Source organism: Lates calcarifer, linkage group LG2, assembly GCF_001640805.2.
Source record: "Lates calcarifer isolate ASB-BC8 linkage group LG2, TLL_Latcal_v3, whole genome shotgun sequence".
Classification (NCBI taxonomy): domain Eukaryota; kingdom Metazoa; phylum Chordata; class Actinopteri; family Centropomidae; genus Lates; species Lates calcarifer.
This window is the reverse complement of record NC_066834.1, coordinates 7,501,112-7,523,728: the sequence shown is the minus strand read 5'-3', so window position 1 is coordinate 7,523,728 and position 22,617 is coordinate 7,501,112. Positions and strand designations below refer to the sequence as shown.

Sequence of the window (22,617 nt, the reverse complement as noted above, 5' to 3'; positions counted from 1 at the left end):
ATTGGACTCGATTAAATGTAAATGATTAAACGTAATGGCTTTCTAATCATTAATAACTGTTATAAAATGTTAATATAACTCACAGTAGGTAATCACTGACCTATCCATCCATACAGGCTTCTAGCAGTGTTCAACGTGGTTAAGTCCAAGTCTAAAATCAAACACACCTTTGCTTGGGCTCCAGGTTTGACACAGGGGTTCTGATTTAAAATTTCAGGTTGGCTACAGTTCATTTCCTAACACAAGGCAACCAGTGCAGGTATTTGTTGGAGGGTAGTAAATTCCTGTCACCAGCAGAATGCTCCACTATATCTGGTGATAAACTTTATTTGTGTTGTATGAATAAAATATGAAGTTACATGAAGCCATAAATAAAGGATAAAACAGAGCCTTTTTTAATAAAAAAATATTAGCTTCATTACTCACCACTTCACCTGAATGCCTCAAGCTATTTTTGGAAATTACTCATCTAAAAGTAGCATTACATGTAGATTATACACTTTTAGAGCTGTTTGGATAACTTCAGTAATAGAGAAGCTATTGTACCTCCTGGTCTTATCACTCCAAATCAAGGACATAGCTTGTGAGGTTCGAAGACCACAAGTAATAAAACTGATGATTGATAATCAAAAGCTAAGGTTCACTATTTAGCTGACTCACTGGCCCTGCAAGGATTCTGTAAGCACTCAGCTCCTATTTTCTGTCAATCCAGTAGCAAAGTGTAATTACATTAATGTCCTAATTACTTCTATGTCCCTAAAAGAAGGAAATCAACAAAAGATGAATATTTCTAATAATTTTAATTATTCCTTATCTCTGTTTGCTGTTGCATTCAGAGGAATGTAAGGACATCATTTGAAATATGCACAGTGTAACTATAACTGAAGGCACTTTCCTCATAATTCTTCCTCTTGTATGCAAAGACGAGGTTAGTTGTCTCTAATTTTGGTGCAATCAAAAGAAAAGATTTATGGAATTTTAAATAAACTTCAGATGTGAAAGCACAATACAAACCAGACACATTTGTTAAAGTTTGATAGATTTACAGTCTGTAGGTAGTTTTTCTTCTGAGGTTAGTAGGCTTTGAGGTTTAAGAGGAAAGGGGCAGTGTTTTTTAACACTAAAAATAGATTTCAGATAAGGATGTCACATAGGTGACAGAGACCATGGTGCAATAATGATTGCATTCCTGACCAATGATGTGTGTTGAGGGAGGTGTGAGGTGGCTTGGCCCCTGAGTGCGGAAGGCTCTGCAGCTCAAGACCTGCCTTGTCACCGCAAGTCTGTCAGTGGGTGCCTGTGTGCGTAGCTTACTGCTGCATTAGCCCTTTTCTCTCTCTCTAGACCTGGCCTTTACACACATATCATAAAGTGTATAAGAATCTGCTCCTACTAGTGTTAGTGTTAAAAATTCAAAACACCTCTTTTTCTTCTGCTCTAATGCTCTGCTCTTGCTCTCTGTTTGTTGCCGCAGCAATGTTGAACAACTACTGCCTGAGTTTAAAAGCAGAGCAGACAAAAAGTCTTAAAATTTTTCATCAGGAGGAATTTTGAGCTTCTGCTGTCACCTAAAGTATCATGTTGATTTGTAAAATCAATCTCTTACTTTTTACTTCACATGATTGCAATAAGACACAGAAAGCAACAATTTGACCCACAATATTTTAAAGTGAAGAAATTCTATTTATTTCATATCATTGAATCAAATCTATATCAGTGAGCAATCTCTACCACCAGCTGAGCAAGCAACAGGTCAGGAGACGCACATCGGTCATCATGATATGCCACACACGCACGCTCGCATACACACACACATAAACAGGTGCTCTAATGTTTCTAGATGAAGGCACATAAACCCATTGAAGGTCACAGTAAGGCAGATTCACAGCACTAAGGAGAAACCGTAGATCGTAGAAATTAGCAAAGGAACACTCAAGACTTTGACCAGTCTGCTGTAATAATACAGATTCTCTGTTTAGTTCTGTCTTCCTCTGTCTGGAGGCAAGAGAGCAGGTGAGAATGAGTGAGGATGGCTGAGAATAGGAGGGAAAAGATGTTTACATGCAGTGCTGACAGACATCCCACCCCTATTTTCCATGTGACCTTTTCCTGTGCAGACAGGTAGTGAGAGTTTCTCCTTGTCTTTAGAAAACAAGCAGCGCTGAAAATGAGAGTTCTTCCTAGTTTCTTATCCTCATTTTCCTTCAAAGTTCTTTGGCTCGATCACATCAGCCAACCTTTAGACAGAACTCTTGACAGACGGAAAAGCTGACAGTCCACAAATCAACATTGTCATATGTCTTTGCAGACATACTGTCAAAAGTAAACAGTTGTGTTTTCAGTTTCATTCAGACATGTAATCATACAGTGAACCATCACTCAAAACCAGCAGCAGTACAAACTCTGAGAGTTGTTTTTGCATCATTTAGAAACAGTAACACCATAATGTAAATCACAGTTTGTTCAGTTGCCTTTCACTGCATGACCTCAAAAAACAAGACACCATGGAAAGGACCAATCTGTACACACACACCAGCAACAGCAGCAGCAGCAGCAGCAGCAGCAGCAGTATCAGTATCCCTTTGGATTACCAACAGTTTGGATTTGATTAGTCCACAAAGCACTGGTTTGACATAATACCCTGTATCCAAAACATACAGTATACATTCTTGCGCAGAATGGCTCTGCTGTGCAGATGTTGAACCACTCTGTTTCTCATTCTGAGTTCACATGAGGAATCTTGTCCCTGAGTCTTCAAACAGTATCTGAATAATCCCACTACACCCTAATTCCCCTTCCAGTCCCACAAGCATCCACCTCTTACCACCTGTTACAATCTACAGACATTCAACTTGTAGGCATGGGTTAAAGGGAGCTTCAGCCATTTCCGTGTAAATCGATGAGCTGAAATGCACAACACCCTGGCAGAAGGGCAGAGAATATGACACAGCATCTGCCTCACACTTGGTCGGACGCACACAACAGACATGTAGTCACATACAGTAGAGAGACTCTACACTGGCTTTGAACTAACAGTGCACACACATTGAACAACATACACAGCTGGAGTCTCTTGGTTGAGTCTGTCACAGAGAGATGTCTTAATGGTGTGTCAGTGTCAGGTACGGCGGTTGTGTAGGGCTGTGGCTTGTATGCGAGTCGGCATGTGTGCAAGTGTATTTGTGTCTGTGCGTGTGTGTGTCTATAGGCATTTCTGTTCATTGAGGACATCTGTGGATGTTTGTGTCCCTGTGTTAAGTAAGGGCATACTCAAACGTCCCTTTCTCCAGCCCCTCGATGCCATCGGCCCAGTTGGAGGACGGCATACTGCTGTAGGGGTCCAGCAGGATCCTGAAACACCTTACTATCAGCAGCCCCAGGAACACCAGTAGCATCCCTACGAAGGCAAATGCCGTCTTCTGCTCCAGAGTCAGAGAGTGCGCCATCATGTCGTTTCCGCTCATGGCAGCAAGGGAGTGGTTGTAGTGGACGCTAAACATGGTAAACCAACATCTAGGTGCCTCATCTTTCCTCCGATAGGGTCAGGCGTTTAGAAGCCTGCATGTTACCTGGACAGAGATTACATGATGGCTTCATTAGTGCTGTCTTGTCTCTTGTGCAGAGACAATCCATCTAATCATCCTATTTAAGTATTATAACACTTAATACATACGCTGCGTATTGTGAGAAATAAGGGTGCAGACATGGTAGAGAAAATACAGAAATTCCACAGTTAAATGTTGAGCAGGGCTACAGGTATCTATAAATAGCCTATTTTGAGTGTGGTATCAAACAGATGTCCGAAGACTTCGATCTCTCTCTCTCTCAGTCTACCCCTCTGGGAATTTTGCAGAAAATTCCAAAAAGCAAACATGAACAGAAGAGTGAGGGAGACTGCAGGGAAACGGGTTCAGGAAAATGAGCCAGTGCCATGACTACATTCCTTTAAGTCGAATTACAGTGTGTCGCAGTGCATAGCCAGCTGTTAAACATAGGCAAAGCAGTAAGGCATCAATGAAAATGTTACATTGCATGTGATGTTATGCACGTATGTTGGGTTTAGAAGAAAGCGATCTCTACCTGTTGCGTGTGAGCAGATGTCTGCCAGCCAGTGTAATTCCATCAGACAAGAGAAGCAACGGTGATTGACCAAACATAATCACAAAATTGGTGTGGCCACATAAGTGGGAGTCTGCCTCTGTCATTCTTTTGCTCATCAAATGTTCATATGAACACAAGCAGCAGGTGGCTCAAGTGAGAGGAAGGCAGAGGGGGTGGGGGATTAGATGAGAGAGGGAGGATACATACAGACAGGGACAGGGGAATGAACAGAGAGAATTGGGAAAGACAGACAAGGGAGAAGGAAGTAGAATGATGAGGAGGACACTGCACAAGTATGCATGGTGAGAGAGAGAGAGAGAGAGGGAGAGGAGAGAGAGAGGGAGTGAGGTAGGGTGAAAGAGAAAGGAGAGACTGCATTGACAGGTTTTCTCGTGTGGATGTCTGGAGAAAGAAAAAGCAGGCATCTCACCGTCATTATCGTTCCATCCTTACAGACCTGTTGCTGCTGTGTCTTGCGAGCAACTCCTCCGTCTTGGATCCCCCAGACATATATCCGTTAATCCATCCGTTGCTGGCATACTGGATGTGCTAGGCTAACCTCTCATCTAAAGAAAAAGCTAGAGATAAAGAGAGAGACAGAGAAGCGATGGGAGAGGCTGGATCGAGCTATGATATGTGTCTCTTCGCAGAGATACAGCTCCTCTCCTCATGCCCCCTTACTTGCTGCCTCCTACTCATTATCATTCTGTTTCTCTGTCTCTCCCTCCAGAAGCACGCACGCTTGCTCCTGCTGCATGGCAACCACTTGTTAGTCTCACTCAGCTGCTCTGCTGCCTCAGTCATTCACAACATTCGCCCCCCCCCTTCAGCAACACCACAGCAGATGCAGCAGCATAAACAAGCAATCCGCCTCTTCTTTTTCTTCTCTCTTCATTCTCCCCTCCCTGCCTTATTTTGGCTCTTCTCAAAATGACTCCACCAAAATGTGACAGGAATATCATGGCTCAGCCAGCAGGAGAAATGCTGCCTCTCACTGCTCCTGGCCAGTAAATGCTGCTGCAAAGGTATTTTTGGTCCAGCGCAGCACTATCCTCAAAGCCTGCTTTGATGATGTGTTTTTAATTGGTGCAGTTTGCTGTGGTCAAATTGAATTAGCCCCTCTGCATAAAGCCCTAGGGATGCAAGCTCCCTGGACATGCTGAGGGAGAAGTATTTAAACAGATTTTACTGAAGTGAATGAAAAGCAGTACTGTATAAGAAAACAATCAGCAGGTCATCTGACTGCCCGCTGTAACAGAATGCAGCAGTGAACCGTCTGGCCATCTGTTCCGTTGTTATGCAGTACAAACTCGTATCAGCGATGTAGTTTCTGTCACAGTGGTGCAGTGACTCGAATCTAAGGATAAGGCACGCCATGGGGGAGATGGCCATCACTAGTGTGTGATGTGCAATAATTCAAGGCTTAAAAGTGATAAAGAGTTCCTTTTTACTTTCTCGGTTGTAAACAGCTGAAAAATTCCCTGAGAGAATCTAAACACAGGTGAATTACCTCCCTCTCATTTACTTCCACCTCAAAGTTTTATGCCTCTGCAGTGACTTTTGAACTGTTCTTTTTCCTTGGGTCAGTAGCAGTTTCTAGTGTTACTGTGCTGTTAATACTTGGCTATATTTGGTTAGAAATAGGTAGTGTGACCCCCCACTGAGATGAGTCAGCCAAGTCAGCTACTCATAGACAGAGGTTTATTCCCATTTATTTCAAGGACAGTTCTTGAAAATTAGATGAAGAGATGTCACACTGTATGGACAGTAAAACCATTAGACATTTTCTGTATTGCCCTCATGTCAAGTTAAGAGACAAGGTCAAAATGTAAAACTACTGGGTCATGGCACAATAGTGTGTGGTCAGTATGGATAAGGTCAAGTTACAGACTGTATGAATCATATGCCATTATTATCATTAATCCATTACTGAGAATTGCTCCAACAAAGTCCATTCATGTGAAAATGAGCAGAAGTTCAATGACTTACATTAGAACATTTGCTCCTGAATTGCTTTTATCACATCTGTCAATGGTCAGAACTTGCAGATGTTCTTTTACTTGCATGTCAAGGTGAGTTGATATGCTTTGGACTCTATTGGCTCTGGAGGGGGAACTTCTCAGATCACATCTCACACATCTAAACCTGTTGCATAAACCATATTAAAATATACAGTGTCCACAGGATAAGGGTTGTCAGACTTTTATCTCAGTCAGACAACAGGTCAGCAGCAAAACTGATACTGAGGACTATAAAACTAGGATTCTATGAACTGCTCTAACAATATTCCCTTTAATGTTAATGAACTCTTCACCACACCTCTGTAATAATACTACTGATAATACAGTCTTTACATGAAAGTGCAAAGACAGATGCAGTGAAATTACCAAGATTTTAAATGCTTTATTAGGCCTCCATTAGCTTAATTGCACAAATTACTAATTCTCCTGGGGCCCACAACTTAATTAAATTTACATGGTCCATTGTAAATTAAATTTTCATTTAAAAAGGATGGTATAACTTTTTTTTAAAAAGAAATCTAATAATCGATATTCTTATTACAGACAGATACCAATGAAGCTATTGAAAAATGACCACAAACATTTTTGCATTTCCTGATGTGGCCAAAGTTAAGTCAAGGCCTTCAGTGAGCTGGCAATTGCCATATCAGACATAGGCCAAGTTTATATTGTGCAATTTTATGGTATTTATGCCATAAATAAACAATTAATTTCATATTACCATTGGGTGTGAGTTTCCAGTTTGACTATGCTGTGACAAAGTAACTTTTCTGATTGTGTTTTTGTTTGGTTTGTTGTAAATACAACTTGATGTTTCAAGTGTATAATATTTTAGTTTGGAGTGTTTCCAAGGAAGCCACAGCAAAGAAGTTTTTTTTGGCACTGATTGTAAGAAATCAGATCCAAAGGCCTACTCTAGTCTCTACAAAAAGATAAAAATCTACAACTGTGGCAAGCTACTCAAGATTTTTTTTACTGCTACCAAGTCAAGTCAGTTTTATTTATATAGTGCCAAATCATGACAGAAGTTATGTCGGGTCACTTTTCATACATAGCAGGTCTAGACCATACTGTTTATAATATTACTTACAGAGACCCAACAGTTCTAACCATGAGCAAGCACTTGGCAACAGTGGTGAGTGTCCTCGTGTTTAAAAAACAAATTTTGCAATTAGGAGCTGGACAATTTTATATCAACTTTTGAATTGTTTTTTTCTTATGGCATCTGCACGGACATGCTAAGAGGATTCTCTACAAGTGTTACAGCATATTGTATAAAGAAAATGAAATCGTTCCTCCAGTAGAATAAAAGTACATCAATCAATAGCTTCAGGAATGATGAATTGGCTTGGCTCTGTACTATAATCAATAAGGCCAGACTTTTATGGTCTGACACTGTGAGTGTGCTGCCTGGAATATTGTTGGTTATATGTATTACTTGTATTTCTCTATGAATTACTGTCTGAGATTAAAAAACAAGTATATAGTACAAACAGCTGTTGCAATATATTATTAGCATAACAACATTTACGTATTGAGTATTCAGGGACTTACTGGTTGTAGTAGATATCTTTTGACTTTGTCATGTGCATGAATCAAACTGCTTTAGCGGGATGGACAGGTATTAACATGGGAACCTGGGAACTTTTCAGAAACACAGAAACATTCATCAGAAAGTGTCACTTGTCCGCTCACACTTATTCAGCCACTCACTCACTCCCTTATTCACTTGCTGACTCTTGAAACTGTCTACAAACCTCAGCGCAATCATGTGCACAACCTTTCCAAATATCATTCCCGTGTTGTTATTAGTGCTCATTCCCCAGGCCCCTCGACTCTAATACCTATTCTATTCGATTTTATTCTATTCTCACAGGCTGCCTAGCAACAGCTCCCAAATCTCGCGTTGGAGGCACAAATCTCCCCTGCACATTTTGAACTGCGTAGCGTCAGAGGCATCTTGTGTTGTGAGCGACAAGCAAACCTCAACATGGCAGATGTTGCAACTGTTGATGAGGAGCCAAAGCAAGACGAATCTTCTGCATCCGTCAAGTCCGAGACCGACGAGACATCTCAAGAAACACCGAATGGCGTGAAAACGTGAGTTAAAACGATGAATTGTCCGGTCAGTCCCGTTTGTGCAGCCGTTAGCAAGTTAAGCTAAAATGGAGTCCTGGGGTGCTAGCTATTGTTAGCCAAGAAGCCTCTCTAACCTCTGCTGTCAAACACCACAAAGCACCTGTGTGATAGATGATGTGAGGTTTGTCGCCAACATGAAGCCAGAAGTATGCTATATACTTTCTAACTGGAGTCTCAAGCTGGTTCACTTTTGCCTTAACGTCAAACCTGGTGCAATAGGTCAGCCTTCACAGGGAGCTAATCCTAGACTCTGTTGTGGTTGTGTGATAGCTAACGCTAATACAGTTTAAAAAATTCAGTGTTTGGCATATCAACAATTTAAACTTAGCCTTAACCCCTTTAAGGTAGCAAGCTGGAGTAATCACTAAGGTTGTACTTGTTGTGAGAAACCAGCTAGCGTTAGCATCCCTGCTGCTCTCAACTCAGTTGCTAGTTTCATTGATCTAAGATACTTTGAGTTTATTTGCTCGGCGACGCTGCTAAATAACTCCAATTAATTATGTCCTTTCTTTATTTTTTATAAAATATCCTTCTTTATTCTCTGCTAAAATGTCCTAACACTGCAATATTTTAAAAATACAATGTTGACCTTGTTAAACACATCGTATCTTCACCGAAGATGATTTCTCCAGTGACTTATGTTTACTTTTGTGACAGTCCATGTAGCTACACTGCTGTTTTGCCAGCAGAATCAAAGGATATGACAGGAAAACTACCAGGAACTACTAGTTCACCTCTATCTTGAATTTCATTTACTTAGCTATTGTACTTGTTGGAGGAAGACAAATTCTTTGCAAAGTAATCCCTTTACACTCCATTCAAAGACGATTATCCATGCAAAGTGTTCTATAGAAATATGGTCCTATTTTGATCTTGATCATGCAACTTTATAACACGTTTGACTGTTTTCCCTGAGGTAAATTATTGACAGGTCTTCTAACATACAGATTACAATATGTGATCACTGAATGTGGCTGTGACATGGGCTTTTCTCTGACTTGCAACTTTGTACCTTTTGTAGGGATGCTGAAGAAACTAAGCCCTCCAAAGAAAAGCATGATGCTAAAGAAAAGTCCTCTGGGAGCAGGAGAGGAAACCGCTACCATCCCTACAAAGAAAAACATGGTGGAGAAAAGAAAGGTGCCCACAGGAACCGGGTGTTCATCAGCAATATCCCCTATGATATGAAGTGGCAGGCAATTAAAGATCTCATGCGTGAGAAAGGTAATGTCCCCAGTGACGGGGATGTGTCTCCCCTTCTCTCTATCTCTTCAGCTGATTAGAAGTTCTTGACCCTTTTTGTTTGTTACCAGATGGAGCATTCTACTTCTAGCAGTAGTCAGTTAGTTTGTAGCTTTCTTTGGATGTACTTAGTGCACATAGTAGGGAACCAGCATAGTGTGATATTAGGTTATTGGAGTTTTAATAAATTCTTTTGGACGGACACTAATTTAGTTTGGGCTGATATGTCTGCGAGAAAAGGAAGATGAATGTAGTTACATTGTCACTTGTTTTATGGCATTGTCAGCTCCAAAATGTAACCTCAAACCAGTAGTAGAATTGATTGTTGAATGTTTTTGTTGCATCTGTTGCAAGGTGAATCTTGTTTACATGAATGAAAATATTGTAATGTTTTACTATTTGAATTTATGGGGGTCTCATGAAGCCTTTTGAAAGGTCAATGGACAGCTTAAAACTCTCCACTGCCATGAATGGAATCTGTTGACAAACTGATCATGTTGAAGTGTTTTGAATTTCCCAGGTTTAATGTAGCTGTGTTTCTCTCTGGCCTTGGCCTTTGGGTGTCTCAGTCACTGCCCAGAAAGGCATGGTGTTGTCTGGTGGGATGTTGGTCTGGGCTGACTGTTGATCATTAATGGGACATCTCCATCTGTAGCGGCATTGCCAAGGCCAACGGCGACTTGAAGACTTGGTGACTTAAATTCCTTTGTTCTTTTGGTATTTTTCCTTTGTATGTCTCATGTAGTTGGTGAGGTTACATACGTGGAGCTCTTTAAGGATGCAGAAGGAAAGTCAAGGGTAAGTGATGTGGCCAACTTGCTGCACGAGGTTTTAAATGCCCTCAGCAGGCTCTCATTAATCAAGTGCTCTTTTAGGTTCTGATCCTTTGGGTCTTACTATGTTACTGAACTGGAGATATTGTAGGTTGTGTTTAGAGCCTGATAGATGGCTAATGATTGATATTCATTTGAAAGGGAGATGTCCTGTTGATTTTGGTAAAGTAGCCTAATGAACTCATCTAAGAGTACACTTTTGCTTTTGTTGTTGTCATTTCAATTGGTTTAAAAGTTTGTTTGTTTGGCCATTTTCCAAAGGGAAATGTGGGTTGTGTGATTTGTCTTATTGATTACCCTCATGTCTCAAAATCTTACTTACTAATTTTGTTCTATGGCACAGCTCTCACTTCAAAGGAACAAAACAGTCTTGAAAGATCCTGTAGTGTTTTATGGTTATGTTTTGTTCTTCTATGGCAAAAATGTGTACTATAGATGTAAAGTTGAACCACTAAATTTTTCTTTATTGCACTGGTAAAACTGGTTACCCCTAAACAATGTACTAAATATAGTAAATACAGTAATGCTTTTTTAAATTTTTATTTTCTTCCTTGTATGTGTCCAGTTCAAAACATTAAAATAATTCAGGTAAATTACAATGCACAGGTATCTGTTAGTGGAAGATGTTTTACCAAAACTTTTAATAAATAATAATTATTACTGTTTGTTTGTTATTTAAAACATTTTAATTGTCAACATTGCTTCAGATAATGATAAAGAATATGCTCATAGTAGCCTTTTAAGCTTGTTTGCAATAACAACCAAAAATCTGCTGGCTCAAGCCAGTGGGCAAAATATGGCAAACATGCACAATTAATGGCAAGAGGCATGTTGATATTGTAAATTAATGATGTTCCACTGATTTGTCTTGGTTTTAATTATACTTTGTTCACTCCCACAACTTTGGAAATGTGTGCTACCTGGACTCCTATGATGCCCCCTGATTAGGGTTGTGGGTAAGAAACTACTGCCCTTTATCAAACATATAACTTTTTGTTTTTTTTAATCTTGTGCTTGAATGGACTCATTATTTTCCTGTTTCAACAGTGTGGTGGAGTTCAAAGATGAGGAGTTTGTGAAGAAGGCGATATTAACTATGAATAAACACGACCTGAATGGAAGGCCACTCAACATCAAGGAGGTGGGGACCAATCACGGTTGAATGGTTTACAGCAAAATTGAAAATGTTGATTATTATTTTTTAGTTAGTTTTTTTAAAACAAGTCTACTTGTTTTGGCTTCAAAGAGTAAATAAATCAGTTTTTTTTCTTTTTGCCCCCCACTTTCTCATCTTATGTTTTTTCACTATTTAAATGCAAATTTCCCAGTAACAGCAGAAAGTGTTGTTTTTGAGTTTTACCATCTTATTGATTTCAAAAATGGTGGAGCTGAAAATAAAATACAATAATATATCACTTGATAACTTGCATTGTACAATTGTGAGTTGTGCTACCTATATCTTGATTTGGCATTTTTCATAAAATTTGACATCAAAAGTAAATTGTAATGTATCTCTTTTCTCTTTCTGTAAGGACCCTGATGGGGAACATGCCCGGCGTGTGCTGCAGCGCATGGGAGGAGGTCAACAGGGAGGTCGAGGGCAGGACATGGGGCCTGGTGGGATGAACCTCCCACCCTCCATTGCCAACAACCCCAACATCCCACCTGAGGTCATCCATGCGCTGCAGGCCGGACGACTAGGCACTACAGTGTTTGTGGCCAACGTGAGGATATTGTAATGAGCAACTTCCAAATCTAACCAGCAATGGTTGAGCATGTTGATTAAAAGTAGTGGTGTCTTTCTGTTGTTTTTACAGTTGGATTTCAAGGTGGGCTGGAAGAAGTTGAAGGAGGTGTTTAGCATGGCAGGTGTGGTGAAGCGAGCAGATGTAAAGGAGGATAAAGATGGCAAGAGCCGCGGAATGGGAACAGTGACTTTTGAGCAACCACTGGAGGCTGTGCAGGCCATATGTATCCTTCAGAACTGAACACTAAAATATATAAAGAATAGGAAAAAGCACTCAAATCAAAGCTGTGAAATTTTACGGTGACTTTCTCCTTGACTTTGGACTCAGCTATGTTCAATGGACAGATGCTCTTTGACAGACAGATGCACGTTAAAATGGTATATATACCATATAGTTACCCTATAGTTATTATGTAACTTAAGCTGTACAGAGGATATGAAGATGAATTTGTTATGTGGTTTTATAGGATGAAAAATCTCTTCCTCCTGATGATTTCCGTCAAGTAGAAAAAACACCTCAGTTACCAAGTGAGTACACTGTGTTTCCTGCAGTCACTTGTTGAGATTAGATCCATAGAAATAAGCTCAGTGAATTAAGTATAGCACTAACATTATCAATGTAGCAGGTACGATTCCCTCTTAGATCAAATGACAGATATTAATAAGTTTGCATAGATATTTTACAGTGATAATAGAAAGGCCCAGGTATGTTGCTGAAGCAGTATACTAGTGTGAAGTGAAATATTCAGTCGCTTGCAAGTTATTTCGCATTTGTAGGATAGCTGTTGGCCTGTTAATGTCCTCTGTCATGTGCATGCTGCTTCATACATAAAGATATGATAAAATAAATAGTATTTGCTACTGCATTTTAATATTGAAAAACATTTTTGAGAAGAATAATTCTTAAGCATTTATTTAAAAGAGCGTTTTTAATTGTACAAAAAGGTATGTTGTGCATACAGTAATCGAACAGTTTTTATGGACATTGATTTTTGGGGGGAAAAAAAAAAAACATATGAATAAAATACATTTTGTGTTTTCATGTGTATTCTTTATTACTCTGTTTGCAGGGGGTCTAGGTGGTATTGGCATGGGACTGGGGCCAGGCGGGCAGCCTATAAATGCCAACCGCCTGAGTGGTGGAGGAGGAGGAGGCATGGGCTCTATGGGACCTGGAGGTCAGTAACCTCTCAAATATTTTTAGTTATGAAAATGCTTACACATGCTCCACACATATTGTGTTGCAAATTAGTTTGTAGGCAAATTCTGGTCAGAGAGAATTAGATGCATGTCCACACGTTAGCACTACCAGACAGTATTAATCAGCAACTTTGAACGCCATTCTACAACAATCAGCGTCAGCAATCAACAAGCAGTCAACGTGTAACCATCAACTCCTGGCTGTCATTTATGTGGCTGCTCTTCTGACCTTGTAGCAGTGTCAGTATAGGTTAAAGAGATAAGACAAGTAGAGCTGAACAGCTGAAAACCAGGACTTTTACACTCTTAGATGACAGATGATGTGATGGACATTGTGCCGTGGACATAAGCACCATTGTACATTTCATAACCAGTACCTTTCTGTGTGTTTATACACACTTTTGATATAAATCGATACAATATGTGTATTGGCATGGCCCGACTGACATCCTTTTCTGCCATAGGTATGGATGTTGCAGGTTACAGTGGAATGAACAGACTTGGTGGAGGTAAGATTTTTGCTACTCATGAGTTTTCCCTGTGAAATTCCAAAGGTCTGCTTTTTGTGGAATGAAAGAGAGAGAGCAATGTTGAAACCTGGTGCTGCTTTTCTCAGGAATGAGTGGTAGCGGGGGCTTTGGGGGAATGGATAGCATGGGCAACATGGGTGGCTTTGGAGGAGGGAGAGACATGGCTCCAGTTGGCAGGATGGGAGGTAAGTACGCTTACTCGCTCTTCGTTCACTTGTTACACCGTAAACATTGATATGTACCTTTGTGTGGTAACTTCAGTCTAAGGTTGCATTTCTTCTCTGTGTGGAGACATGTACCGGTCAGGAATGGGTGGAATGGATCGTGACTTTGGCCACAGTGACATGCCAGTGAATCGAGGATTTGGGGATTCTTTCGGAGGAATGGGTAAGCAATACTTAATACTTAAAAACCAAACACGGAAGGTTACGTAAGTTCCTCTGTGTAGTTTGGCTTTGAGTTAAAATGGTTTTTAGGAATTGTATTTTTTATGTGTGCTGTTCTGTTTTATAGGCTGACTGTTTGCTTTGCTTTTGTGACCTTGTTATGTTGCGATCTAATCTGCGCCGGCTTGTATTCTCTCCTTTAGGCGGAGGTTATGGAGGAGGCATGGGCAGTGGTGGCATGGGGCACATGGGGACTGGATTAGGTACATGAGATATTCCATTCACCATTTTTCTAAATCTGTTATATATCATTTCTTGTCCTAACCCTCTAGCAGAGCCACAAGCCTTTTTATTACTGTTGAAATTTAATAGTTATAACCTCTAATCATTTTATAGTCTTTTGGCAGTTTATACAACAAATCATGTAAAAGGAGGAATGAGTGTTACTGCACTTTGATGTAGCAAGTCATTAAGCCTCATAACTCGCTGAACAGGTATGGGTGACAAGGAAGTCTAGTGGTTGGAGAGACTGTCTTCCAGTCAAGTACACATGTACTGACCCTGGTTATGTTTCAGTTTTCACTTTGTTTGGGTCATGAATAAGGAACCTTTTTTGCATTTGTACTGGGCATGCATTGAAGCTTTGTAGTACTTGTAATATACTCTAATATGATATTCAGCAAGCATGTCTAGTTTTTGTTTTAACTTGTGCCACAGTCAACATTGCTGCCTGTAAAAATGGCTGAAATTCCCTTTTTTCAGAGAAAAGCAGTTATGTCATGTTTACTGACATTCTTCTTTTTTTATCAAGGATGTTTCGTTGCAAAAGTTCTTGTGATCATGATCTCAGTCATCTCCATGTTGAACATTTTATTGATTTACACATAAAATACAGAATGGAAAAGAATGTTAGTGAAACTGTGTGTTTTGCAATTAGAAGATAAGTTGCATCCTTTCAAAATTTTTTTTTTCCTTGTGGAGTTTGTTCGGTGACTAAGAGTACAAACTGGTACAAAGTCTTCCTCTCCTGTATAAACAATGTCACAGTGACATTGTACTCTGATGTTCTGAAGTGATGGAATGTCAATACAGTTTTACAGTGTTTATACTCACTTCAGTGACATGTCAATGAAAATCTAAGTGATAGTTAAAGGCATCATCATAATGTTTTGTTTACAGTAGTTCTGATATGCAATGATTGTCTCAAAATCCTATTAATATACTGTAAATAAACAGTGCTGGAACCTGCATATACTTCCCTGTTAAAATATACAGCACATTAGTTTTGGTTGTTCTCTCATTTTTATGTGTGTGTGTGTGTGTGTGAATTGCAGGTAGTGGAATGGGCAATATGTCAATGGACCGTATGGGCTCCAGCTTTGACCGTATGGGCATGTCAGGAATGGACATGAACCGTGGCTTTGGAGGCTATGGAGGTGGGGGGCCGGGCCACATGGGTGGAGGCATGTCTGACAGAGGCTCTGGGTCCAAAGCAGGCTGCCAGATCTTTGTGCGAAATGTAAGTGTGGGCTACATGTGTTAGAACTTTATTATTACTTTATTAGTGGTTCCTGATGGGTTTGTTTCATTGAATTAACTGGTGCTGTACATTACAGTAGGGTGCTGTCAATTAGCATATTTTTCTCTTTTGAATCCAACTAATTTTATGATGGAATTGCTCAGTAGTATTAACACACTCATCTTCTATTTGCATTTTGTATTTGTCCTTCCAAGGCTACAGTATCGTGTAAATTCTGACAAGTGTATAGTCTGAAATATCAATGTCTGTGTTGCAGCTGTCCTATGATCTTACGTGGCAAAAGCTGAAAGAGAAGTTCAGTCACTGCGGTACGTCCTTTTTCTCCATAGCCTCCTTTTTCTCCATATATATATATATATATATATATATATATATATATATATATATATATATAATTTGTTTTTTTTTTTTTTTTTTTTTTTTTACTGCTGATGCATTAGCACAAACTGACATACAACACACCACTCAAAGAAAACCCTTCCTTCTGATATTGACACGGGGACGGTGGTTGAACAGGGGTGCTGAAATCTCAAGCTGAACATTAATCTATACTGTGAAACATTGTGCTTTCCGAATGCATTCATTGCTCTTTGTTTCGTACTGCAGGTCAGGTAATGTTTGCAGAGATCAAGATGGAGAATGGGAAGTCAAAGGGCTGTGGAACAGTGAGATTTGATTCACCGGAGAGTGCAGAGAAGGCCTGCAGGATGATGAATGGAACCAAGATCAATGGCCGAGAGGTGGATGTCCGCATCGATCGTAACGCCTAGATCTTTTGTAGAAGTCATACTAACACACTTCCACATTCAGCCCTCTTGCCGATTTTTGTTTTGTTTTAAAAACACAATTACTTCATATCTCTATGTGTCCGCTGTTTCAATTTTTTTGTTTATAGTTCTTTTATCTTTGTTTTGTAAGCCCTTTTTAATTTGTCAGGCAGTTTATTTGAACAAATAAACTTTTTAATTTTTAAACCTGGTGGTTGTAAAATCTCCTGAGAACAAAGTATCAAAGTTTGCATTCTTCAGTGTGTAAACTGAACCTGAGGTGTTGATCTATTAAGCAATATTGCTCAACACTGCCATACAGTGGCCTCTTAAAAGTTGGGAAATTCTGCATTGATCACAAAGGCAGCAGTTGTTATAATGTAAGGACAGAATGTATGTTTTTTTTTTTTTAGGCGTGATCTCCAACACTAGTCACAGGAAGAAATCTAAATTCCCAGACCTCGAAGATCTGAGGTATTTTTTGTTTTGGTAGGACAGAATTGCTACTTTTGATCATATTGGTGTTATTGCAAGTGTAGATCAGATCTGAAGTTCGTATAAGTTTTGTTAATTATAAACAACTGAAAAAACAGCGATTCTGTTTTAGGGAACAGAAGAAGTGGAAAATTTCTTTTGTTTGTTTTTCACCATTTATGACTTCCAACACTCTTCCTTGCAGGCACTAAGGACTTGCTCATAAAAGCTTATCAGTGACATCTAGATGATGACTCTCTTTTGTTTTAAGTTACCAACCCACCTGAAAAGAAGGACAAGGCCAAATGAGTTGACACCTTTTATTTGTTGACAGTTCTGAAGTTATTTGAACTCAGCAGTCAGTCTGATGGCACATTTTCCATTAATGGGCCTTGAGTAAGGTGGAAGACAAATATTACTGAGATCAACCTCTTCCTGAGATATGACCAGGACACGTCCTCCATGGAACAGTATCTTAAAAAGCATGTGAGTGGGACCATGTCTTCTTGTCTTGACATTTGAAGATTTATAGGCTTAACATTTTTGTTGTGTTTTCGGACTATTGGAGTCAGAAAATATGGCTTCAGTCCTGAGAAGGTCAAATCTCAGTCACCGCACAGTCTTATGGGATTATTCCCAATAATTCCCAACTCGTACAGGATGGACAGAGTGGCAAAGAGGATGTAGCATGTGAGAGAAACAAGTCCCAGCTTCCAGTCTAGTTTCCATCCGTTAACGTGAACAGCTACAAAAAGGAAAACGATCGAAAGCAGGAGTGTGGAGGAAATGAAGACCAGTCCAGTGCTGTTGACCTCTACAGGGTTGCTGGTGTCCACAAAGGCGGTCTTGATGAACCAAGGCAGGCCCAGGCAGAGCATGTCAAAAACATTAGAGCCCACTATGTTGGACATGGCCATGTCAGCTTTCCCTGTTTAACAGATAACATATTTACGTACAGTATGTGATTTCTCTATTCACACAGAATTTCTGTATTTAACATAAGTAGAAACCTAGTGTGTTGTGTGTAGCTAAAGCATCTGGGTATTTTTTAGGAAATGTTTGAGAGGCCTAAAACTACTATATTCATTTGGCACTGTTATGAATTGTAGCTGAAGAAACATGACATTAATGTTCACCTTCTCTGGCCACCATCACACTGGCCACGGTGTCAGGTATACTGGTTCCAGCAGCTAGCAAAGTGAGTCCCATAACTGTGTCAGGGATGTCGAGGGTCTCACCTGTGTTAAGATAAAACCAGCACAAAATCAGATCAAACTAGGTGAGAGAACAGCAGCTGACTAACTATTGCTATAGGGATAGTAAATTATCAACTGATGAAGTAATATTTTTTTATTTTATTAATTGTTTAATTGTTCAATTGCATGAATTATATATGTTTTCTCTTACATCATGTGCTGGTGCTAGGTATGCTATTCTGAGACTTCTTAACTCATTTATGTAGGTTCTTTCCCTAAAACTGTCTAATTTATTCTAGAATGAGCCTTGCAAAACCAAATGAGTGTAATGTGTGTAATCCTTGAATGTAAGCTCCTTTTCATGGCATTATACACTCCCCAAATTTCCAGGAATATTAGAGAACATGATCCTGTGACCTCAAAGGCAGCTATGGCTCTGACTGGTAACCTTTAAGGAAAGAAATATTTTCATGAAGTCTTTATCTCCACTGGCAACCAAATCTTCACTCACTCATTTTAACCAAGCATCTTTGAATTGCACACTGTGACATTCTCAATCACATACTGTATGTGTTGTACCTGCTGGGTCCCATGCCTGCTCTTTCATAAGGCTAAACTCTCCCTCCATGTGAGCCTATCTGACGACTATGGGATAATAATCTCATTATACTTCAGTAGAACTACCACCGTCACATGATGAAGTTGTGCTTTTTAGCCTGATTCTAGGTCAGCTGTATAGTTTACATCTGGGATATAGAAGGGGGTGGGTGGGAGAGTAAAGCTGTTAATGGACCTGTGTCTCTCTGGGAAGTTCTGTATATACACCCACTGCTCACATGACTGTGTTTCCTTAGGGGTGAAGCACACTGTAATCCTGCTGCAGCTGGGCAGGCACATGCCCCACTGGAGCTACAATAACCCCCCTCTCAACTTTCCAGAACAATGGCATCTCAGGAATTAGCCAGCAGACCAACATGTGATTCTACTCTGCAAATCAAGACATTTTTCTCACAAGTTTCAAACACTTGTGATCCACAGGGGCTCAACAACCCGGTGAGCGGTGGGACTGATTTACACTTGTAGCCAAGACTAAAGAAATGTAAAGTTTTTATACAAGCTCATAACAGAAGTTACCAATGATCTTACCAACAACAGTGACCATCCACACCAGCACGTATGTGAAACTGGAGATCCAGACAGCTGACATAATGAAGGTTATCATGAACCACCCCCTCCAGAATCTCCTCCTGCAGTCGGGGATGGTCAGAAACAGTAGAGTGATGATGGGCAGAGACAGAACCCAGAGGATCCGTTTCAGGTCGCTCTCCGGCACGGAAAACACGCTCTTATGCTCTGCTAGGATGCAAGCAGAAAAAAAATGATATAAGTAAATGTGTATTACATCATCATGGAGGTAAGGACACATCATTTTTACAATACTGGAAAACAGTGCACTTGTGTCACTAAGAAATGCATTCCACCTTCAGGAATCTCATTGAGGCCATGCAGGCTGAGAGACAGGTGAGAGTATCCAGAGTCATCCTGGAAGATGCCGCTGTCAGTCCTGGAGCGACTGTGGACTCGCAGACTGGTGTCGTCGCTCCAGCCCATCAGAGGCTGTATCTCAGTCTTCTCCCTAGATCCTTTACCCAGACAGGTGCAGCAAGGGCTCACCCTCCTCAGGACAAACTCGCTGATGTGAAGGTCAAAGCACAGAACCACAATGTAGACGCCATAGACCAGCAGCAGAGAGGCTGCATCATACCTGTAAACAAAACATAAATTTTTGTAGCATTACAATTCATTCCTGACCCTGGGGAGAGATGTAAATGGTAAATATTCTAAATGCAAGGTCCACTTACTAAGCTTTTCCTGGAGCTTTTGACTAAATTCTCATAGCCTACTGCAGCAAAGTAGTGTAGCGTAGTGGACTTAGATAACTTGTATTATGATTTGACTTGTGCAGGACCCTTGACCACATGATAATATCTGAGCTAATTCCATTTACTGAAGGAAGCTGTGGAGTATGGTTAAAAGCTCTGACAATACCAACTCAAATGGATCTTGCTTTTAGATTTTTAAAATATATTTTAAATTACAAAGTGGGGAGAGCATTTTAGGGGTTGTTCCTGATTGATGCATCTCGTTCTTGTCCCCTGCTTAGGCATTGTTAGCTTGTGTCAGTTGTAGGTCTCTTTTCCCACACCAGCAAGTTGTATTGAGTCGCGTTTGGTTACTCAATACTCCAGCTTGTTTAGGATTTCTATTTTAACATACATAGTTCTGCTTTAACAAAACACCATATCTTAGTCATAACAAAGTGTACTTTTTGTCAGCTTATACTGTGCTATCACCAAAATTAAGTAATTCTAGTACATGTGGAAATCTTTAAAAAAAAACAAACAAAAAACACTGACTCCTGTTGCATTTGCTGTGTTTATGATGTGATACTGTATGATTTAAGACATTTATTACTCAGTGCTGTCAGTGTAATAAATGCAGGTGAGTCACAGTACAGTAATGTACTACATAGTTGTTTTGTGATCTAGTTTCACTTGTTGTTCTCAGTGTCACAAGACGCAATAAACAGTTGTATCTGACTTCGTCTTTTACAGCCACCGTGTACATACAGGTGGTGTAAGGTTTGAAGATTGTGTCATACCCTGAGGTTCAGTCAGGCCACACAGATACACACATACTGTACACTTACCAGTACACCTTGTTATCAGAAATTATGGCAATAACAGCAGCAACACTGATGCCATATGCCAGGCAGTCCCTGAAGAGTGGCCAACAAGATAGACGCCCTGCCTGATAATGGAAACAAAAACAAATGGTTTACAGCTTATACAACACAATGCACGCAATGCCTCTTCCGCATTGACCCAGTAAAGGTGCTGCTCTTATGTACAAGTAGTCAGAATGTGGATAATCGTTGTCTGAATGTTGTGAAACTGTACCATAGAGGCCAAGAGTCCACATGCAGCACAGATCCCTAGCAGGTTGTAGACTGCTGACCCCACGATGGTGCTGACCCCAATGTCTCCCTTTGTCACAAAAACACCTAACACACAACATGCATAAAGAACACATATTAGCTTTCAGGACAGTGACAGTGTGGAAACACTGATGAGGAAGAATGAAAAGATATCACAGTACTAAGAGGAAAAAAATGTTCTAATCAAAGGCCCATATGGTGGTGAAGTCACAGTTTGTTGGGTTGGGGAAGGCAACACAGTGACAGTGATGGTGATGCTGGTGTCATCATCAACATTGGTGGTAGTAATTTTTGCTATTTTATTGCTATGATTACCCAGAAAGGCTGTCACCAGTTCTGGTGCAGAGCTCCCAGCTGCCATAAATGTGGCTCCTGCTACATCCTGAGACAGTCCCAGACCTGAGAGAGATGCAAAAAACACCAGGAAAACATGATCACTTACATGGTATGCACACAATGACAGGGACACCTGATGATATGCAATCCAATTCAACAATACCACAAACTGCTACCTCAAAAACGACCATTAAAATGTATTTATTGTAGCGCTTGTCTTCTCCTATTATGCATATATTACAGTGCTGTTAGTGTAATGATGCAAGGAACCCCCACTCCCACCTCCTTTTTAAACAGATACTGTACACATTAAGGGTATTTCATGCTACTTACGTTCACTAATCACTTCTAAAGATGGCAGAAAGTAATCGTCGCAGACTATTGAGACAGCCAAAAGCATGTAGAATATAATCATAAAATAAATGACGAGCCCTCCATCCTTCCTCTCCTGCACCGTGAAGAAGCCCTCAGGAAACTCGGAGGACTGTGGTGAGATGCACTCTGTCTCATTTTCTGAAACAGTAGGACACACACACACACACACAGCTCAGTGATCATCACTGTAAAAATCTTGAGACTCCAAACAGCCAGCCTGTTGCTAGAGGTTCAATCCTTAATGGCAGTTACACGGTATTTTCATGCCAATAAGACGATAGGGTTACCAGAGCAAACACTGTCACAGTTGAGCCACAATTGATTACTCATACTTTGTGTAACATGAAAATGAGCCGTGACATTTATGATGACACATTAAATAGATTAGAATGATAAAACACACCAGTCTAGAAGCACTGGAGATTTAAAGACACTTTAAAAGTGAGCAAAATCAATCACACACTGATTTTAACATATGGTTTTCTTACCAAGAGCCCGACGCACCCTGACAGAGTGGGTTTCCTGAGCTGTTTCTGCTGTAAATGACACAAGGTGGACCGTGCAATACAAAAATATTACAAATCCCAGAAAGTAAGGTATAAAATCTTTTCTCTTCTTTCTCTGCAGAGCCGCAGCCTTATTCATGGTGATTTGAGTCAGTGAGGCAAAATTAGCAATTATTCCAAGAAGTCATGGGCCTTAAGTCTCGTTACTCAAACAAGCGTGCAAGGA

At 40.2% G+C, this 22,617-nt stretch overlaps 3 protein-coding genes across 3 annotated transcripts; 1 reads left to right on the top strand and 2 right to left on the bottom strand.

Moving 5' to 3' along the window:
• Positions 1-1,563: 1,563 nt before the first annotated feature.
• ctxn2 (cortexin 2) lies at positions 1,564-5,281 on the bottom strand. Its single transcript, XM_018683593.2, has 2 exons — positions 4,532-5,281; positions 1,564-3,569 (listed from the first exon to the last, which is right to left on the bottom strand). Exon 2 carries the CDS (start codon positions 3,498-3,500, stop codon positions 3,255-3,257), a length of 246 nt encoding a protein of 81 aa, XP_018539109.1. The 5' UTR covers positions 3,501-3,569; positions 4,532-5,281; the 3' UTR covers positions 1,564-3,254.
• A 2,766-nt stretch (positions 5,282-8,047) lies between these two features.
• myef2 (myelin expression factor 2) lies at positions 8,048-16,713 on the top strand. The gene is made up of 17 exons (XM_018683586.2): positions 8,048-8,222; positions 9,283-9,485; positions 10,249-10,301; positions 11,285-11,292; positions 11,384-11,477; positions 11,869-12,060; positions 12,154-12,307; positions 12,412-12,461; positions 12,551-12,611; positions 13,154-13,261; positions 13,748-13,792; positions 13,900-13,998; positions 14,105-14,200; positions 14,403-14,462; positions 15,534-15,718; positions 15,996-16,047; positions 16,346-16,713. Exons 1-17 carry the CDS (start codon positions 8,113-8,115, stop codon positions 16,507-16,509), a joined length of 1,734 nt encoding a protein of 577 aa, XP_018539102.1. The 5' UTR covers positions 8,048-8,112; the 3' UTR covers positions 16,510-16,713.
• On the bottom strand, positions 16,614-22,554 carry slc24a5 (solute carrier family 24 member 5). Its single transcript, XM_018683589.2, has 9 exons — positions 22,374-22,554; positions 21,844-22,023; positions 21,490-21,573; positions 21,137-21,240; positions 20,887-20,987; positions 19,658-19,941; positions 19,323-19,529; positions 18,117-18,218; positions 16,614-17,908 (listed from the first exon to the last, which is right to left on the bottom strand). The coding sequence occupies exons 1-9, from the start codon at positions 22,528-22,530 to the stop codon at positions 17,586-17,588; spliced, it is 1,542 nt and encodes a 513-aa protein (XP_018539105.1). The 5' UTR covers positions 22,531-22,554; the 3' UTR covers positions 16,614-17,585.
• Between the last annotated feature and the right edge of the window lie 63 nt (positions 22,555-22,617).

What these genes read in the sequence shown, in the direction of transcription:
- ctxn2 (XM_018683593.2), bottom strand. Translation starts at nt 3,500, where the DNA reads ATGTTTAGCGTCCACTACAACCACTCCCTTGCTGCCATGAGCGGAAAC.
- myef2 (XM_018683586.2), top strand. Translation starts at nt 8,113, where the DNA reads ATGGCAGATGTTGCAACTGTTGATGAGGAGCCAAAGCAAGACGAATCT. An exon ending in GGGCTCTATGGGACCTGGAG is followed by an intron (nt 13,262 to 13,747) that starts GTCAGTAACCTC and finishes TTTCTGCCATAG; the next exon opens with GTATGGATGTTGCAGGTTAC. An exon ending in GGATTCTTTCGGAGGAATGG is followed by an intron (nt 14,201 to 14,402) that starts GTAAGCAATACT and finishes TCTCTCCTTTAG; the next exon opens with GCGGAGGTTATGGAGGAGGC.
- slc24a5 (XM_018683589.2), bottom strand. Translation starts at nt 22,530, where the DNA reads ATGAATAAGGCTGCGGCTCTGCAGAGAAAGAAGAGAAAAGATTTTATA. An exon ending in GTGGACTCTTGGCCTCTATG is followed by an intron (nt 20,988 to 21,136) that starts GTACAGTTTCAC and finishes TTCCATTATCAG; the next exon opens with GCAGGGCGTCTATCTTGTTG. An exon ending in TGTGATGGTGGCCAGAGAAG is followed by an intron (nt 17,909 to 18,116) that starts GTGAACATTAAT and finishes TCTGTTAAACAG; the next exon opens with GGAAAGCTGACATGGCCATG.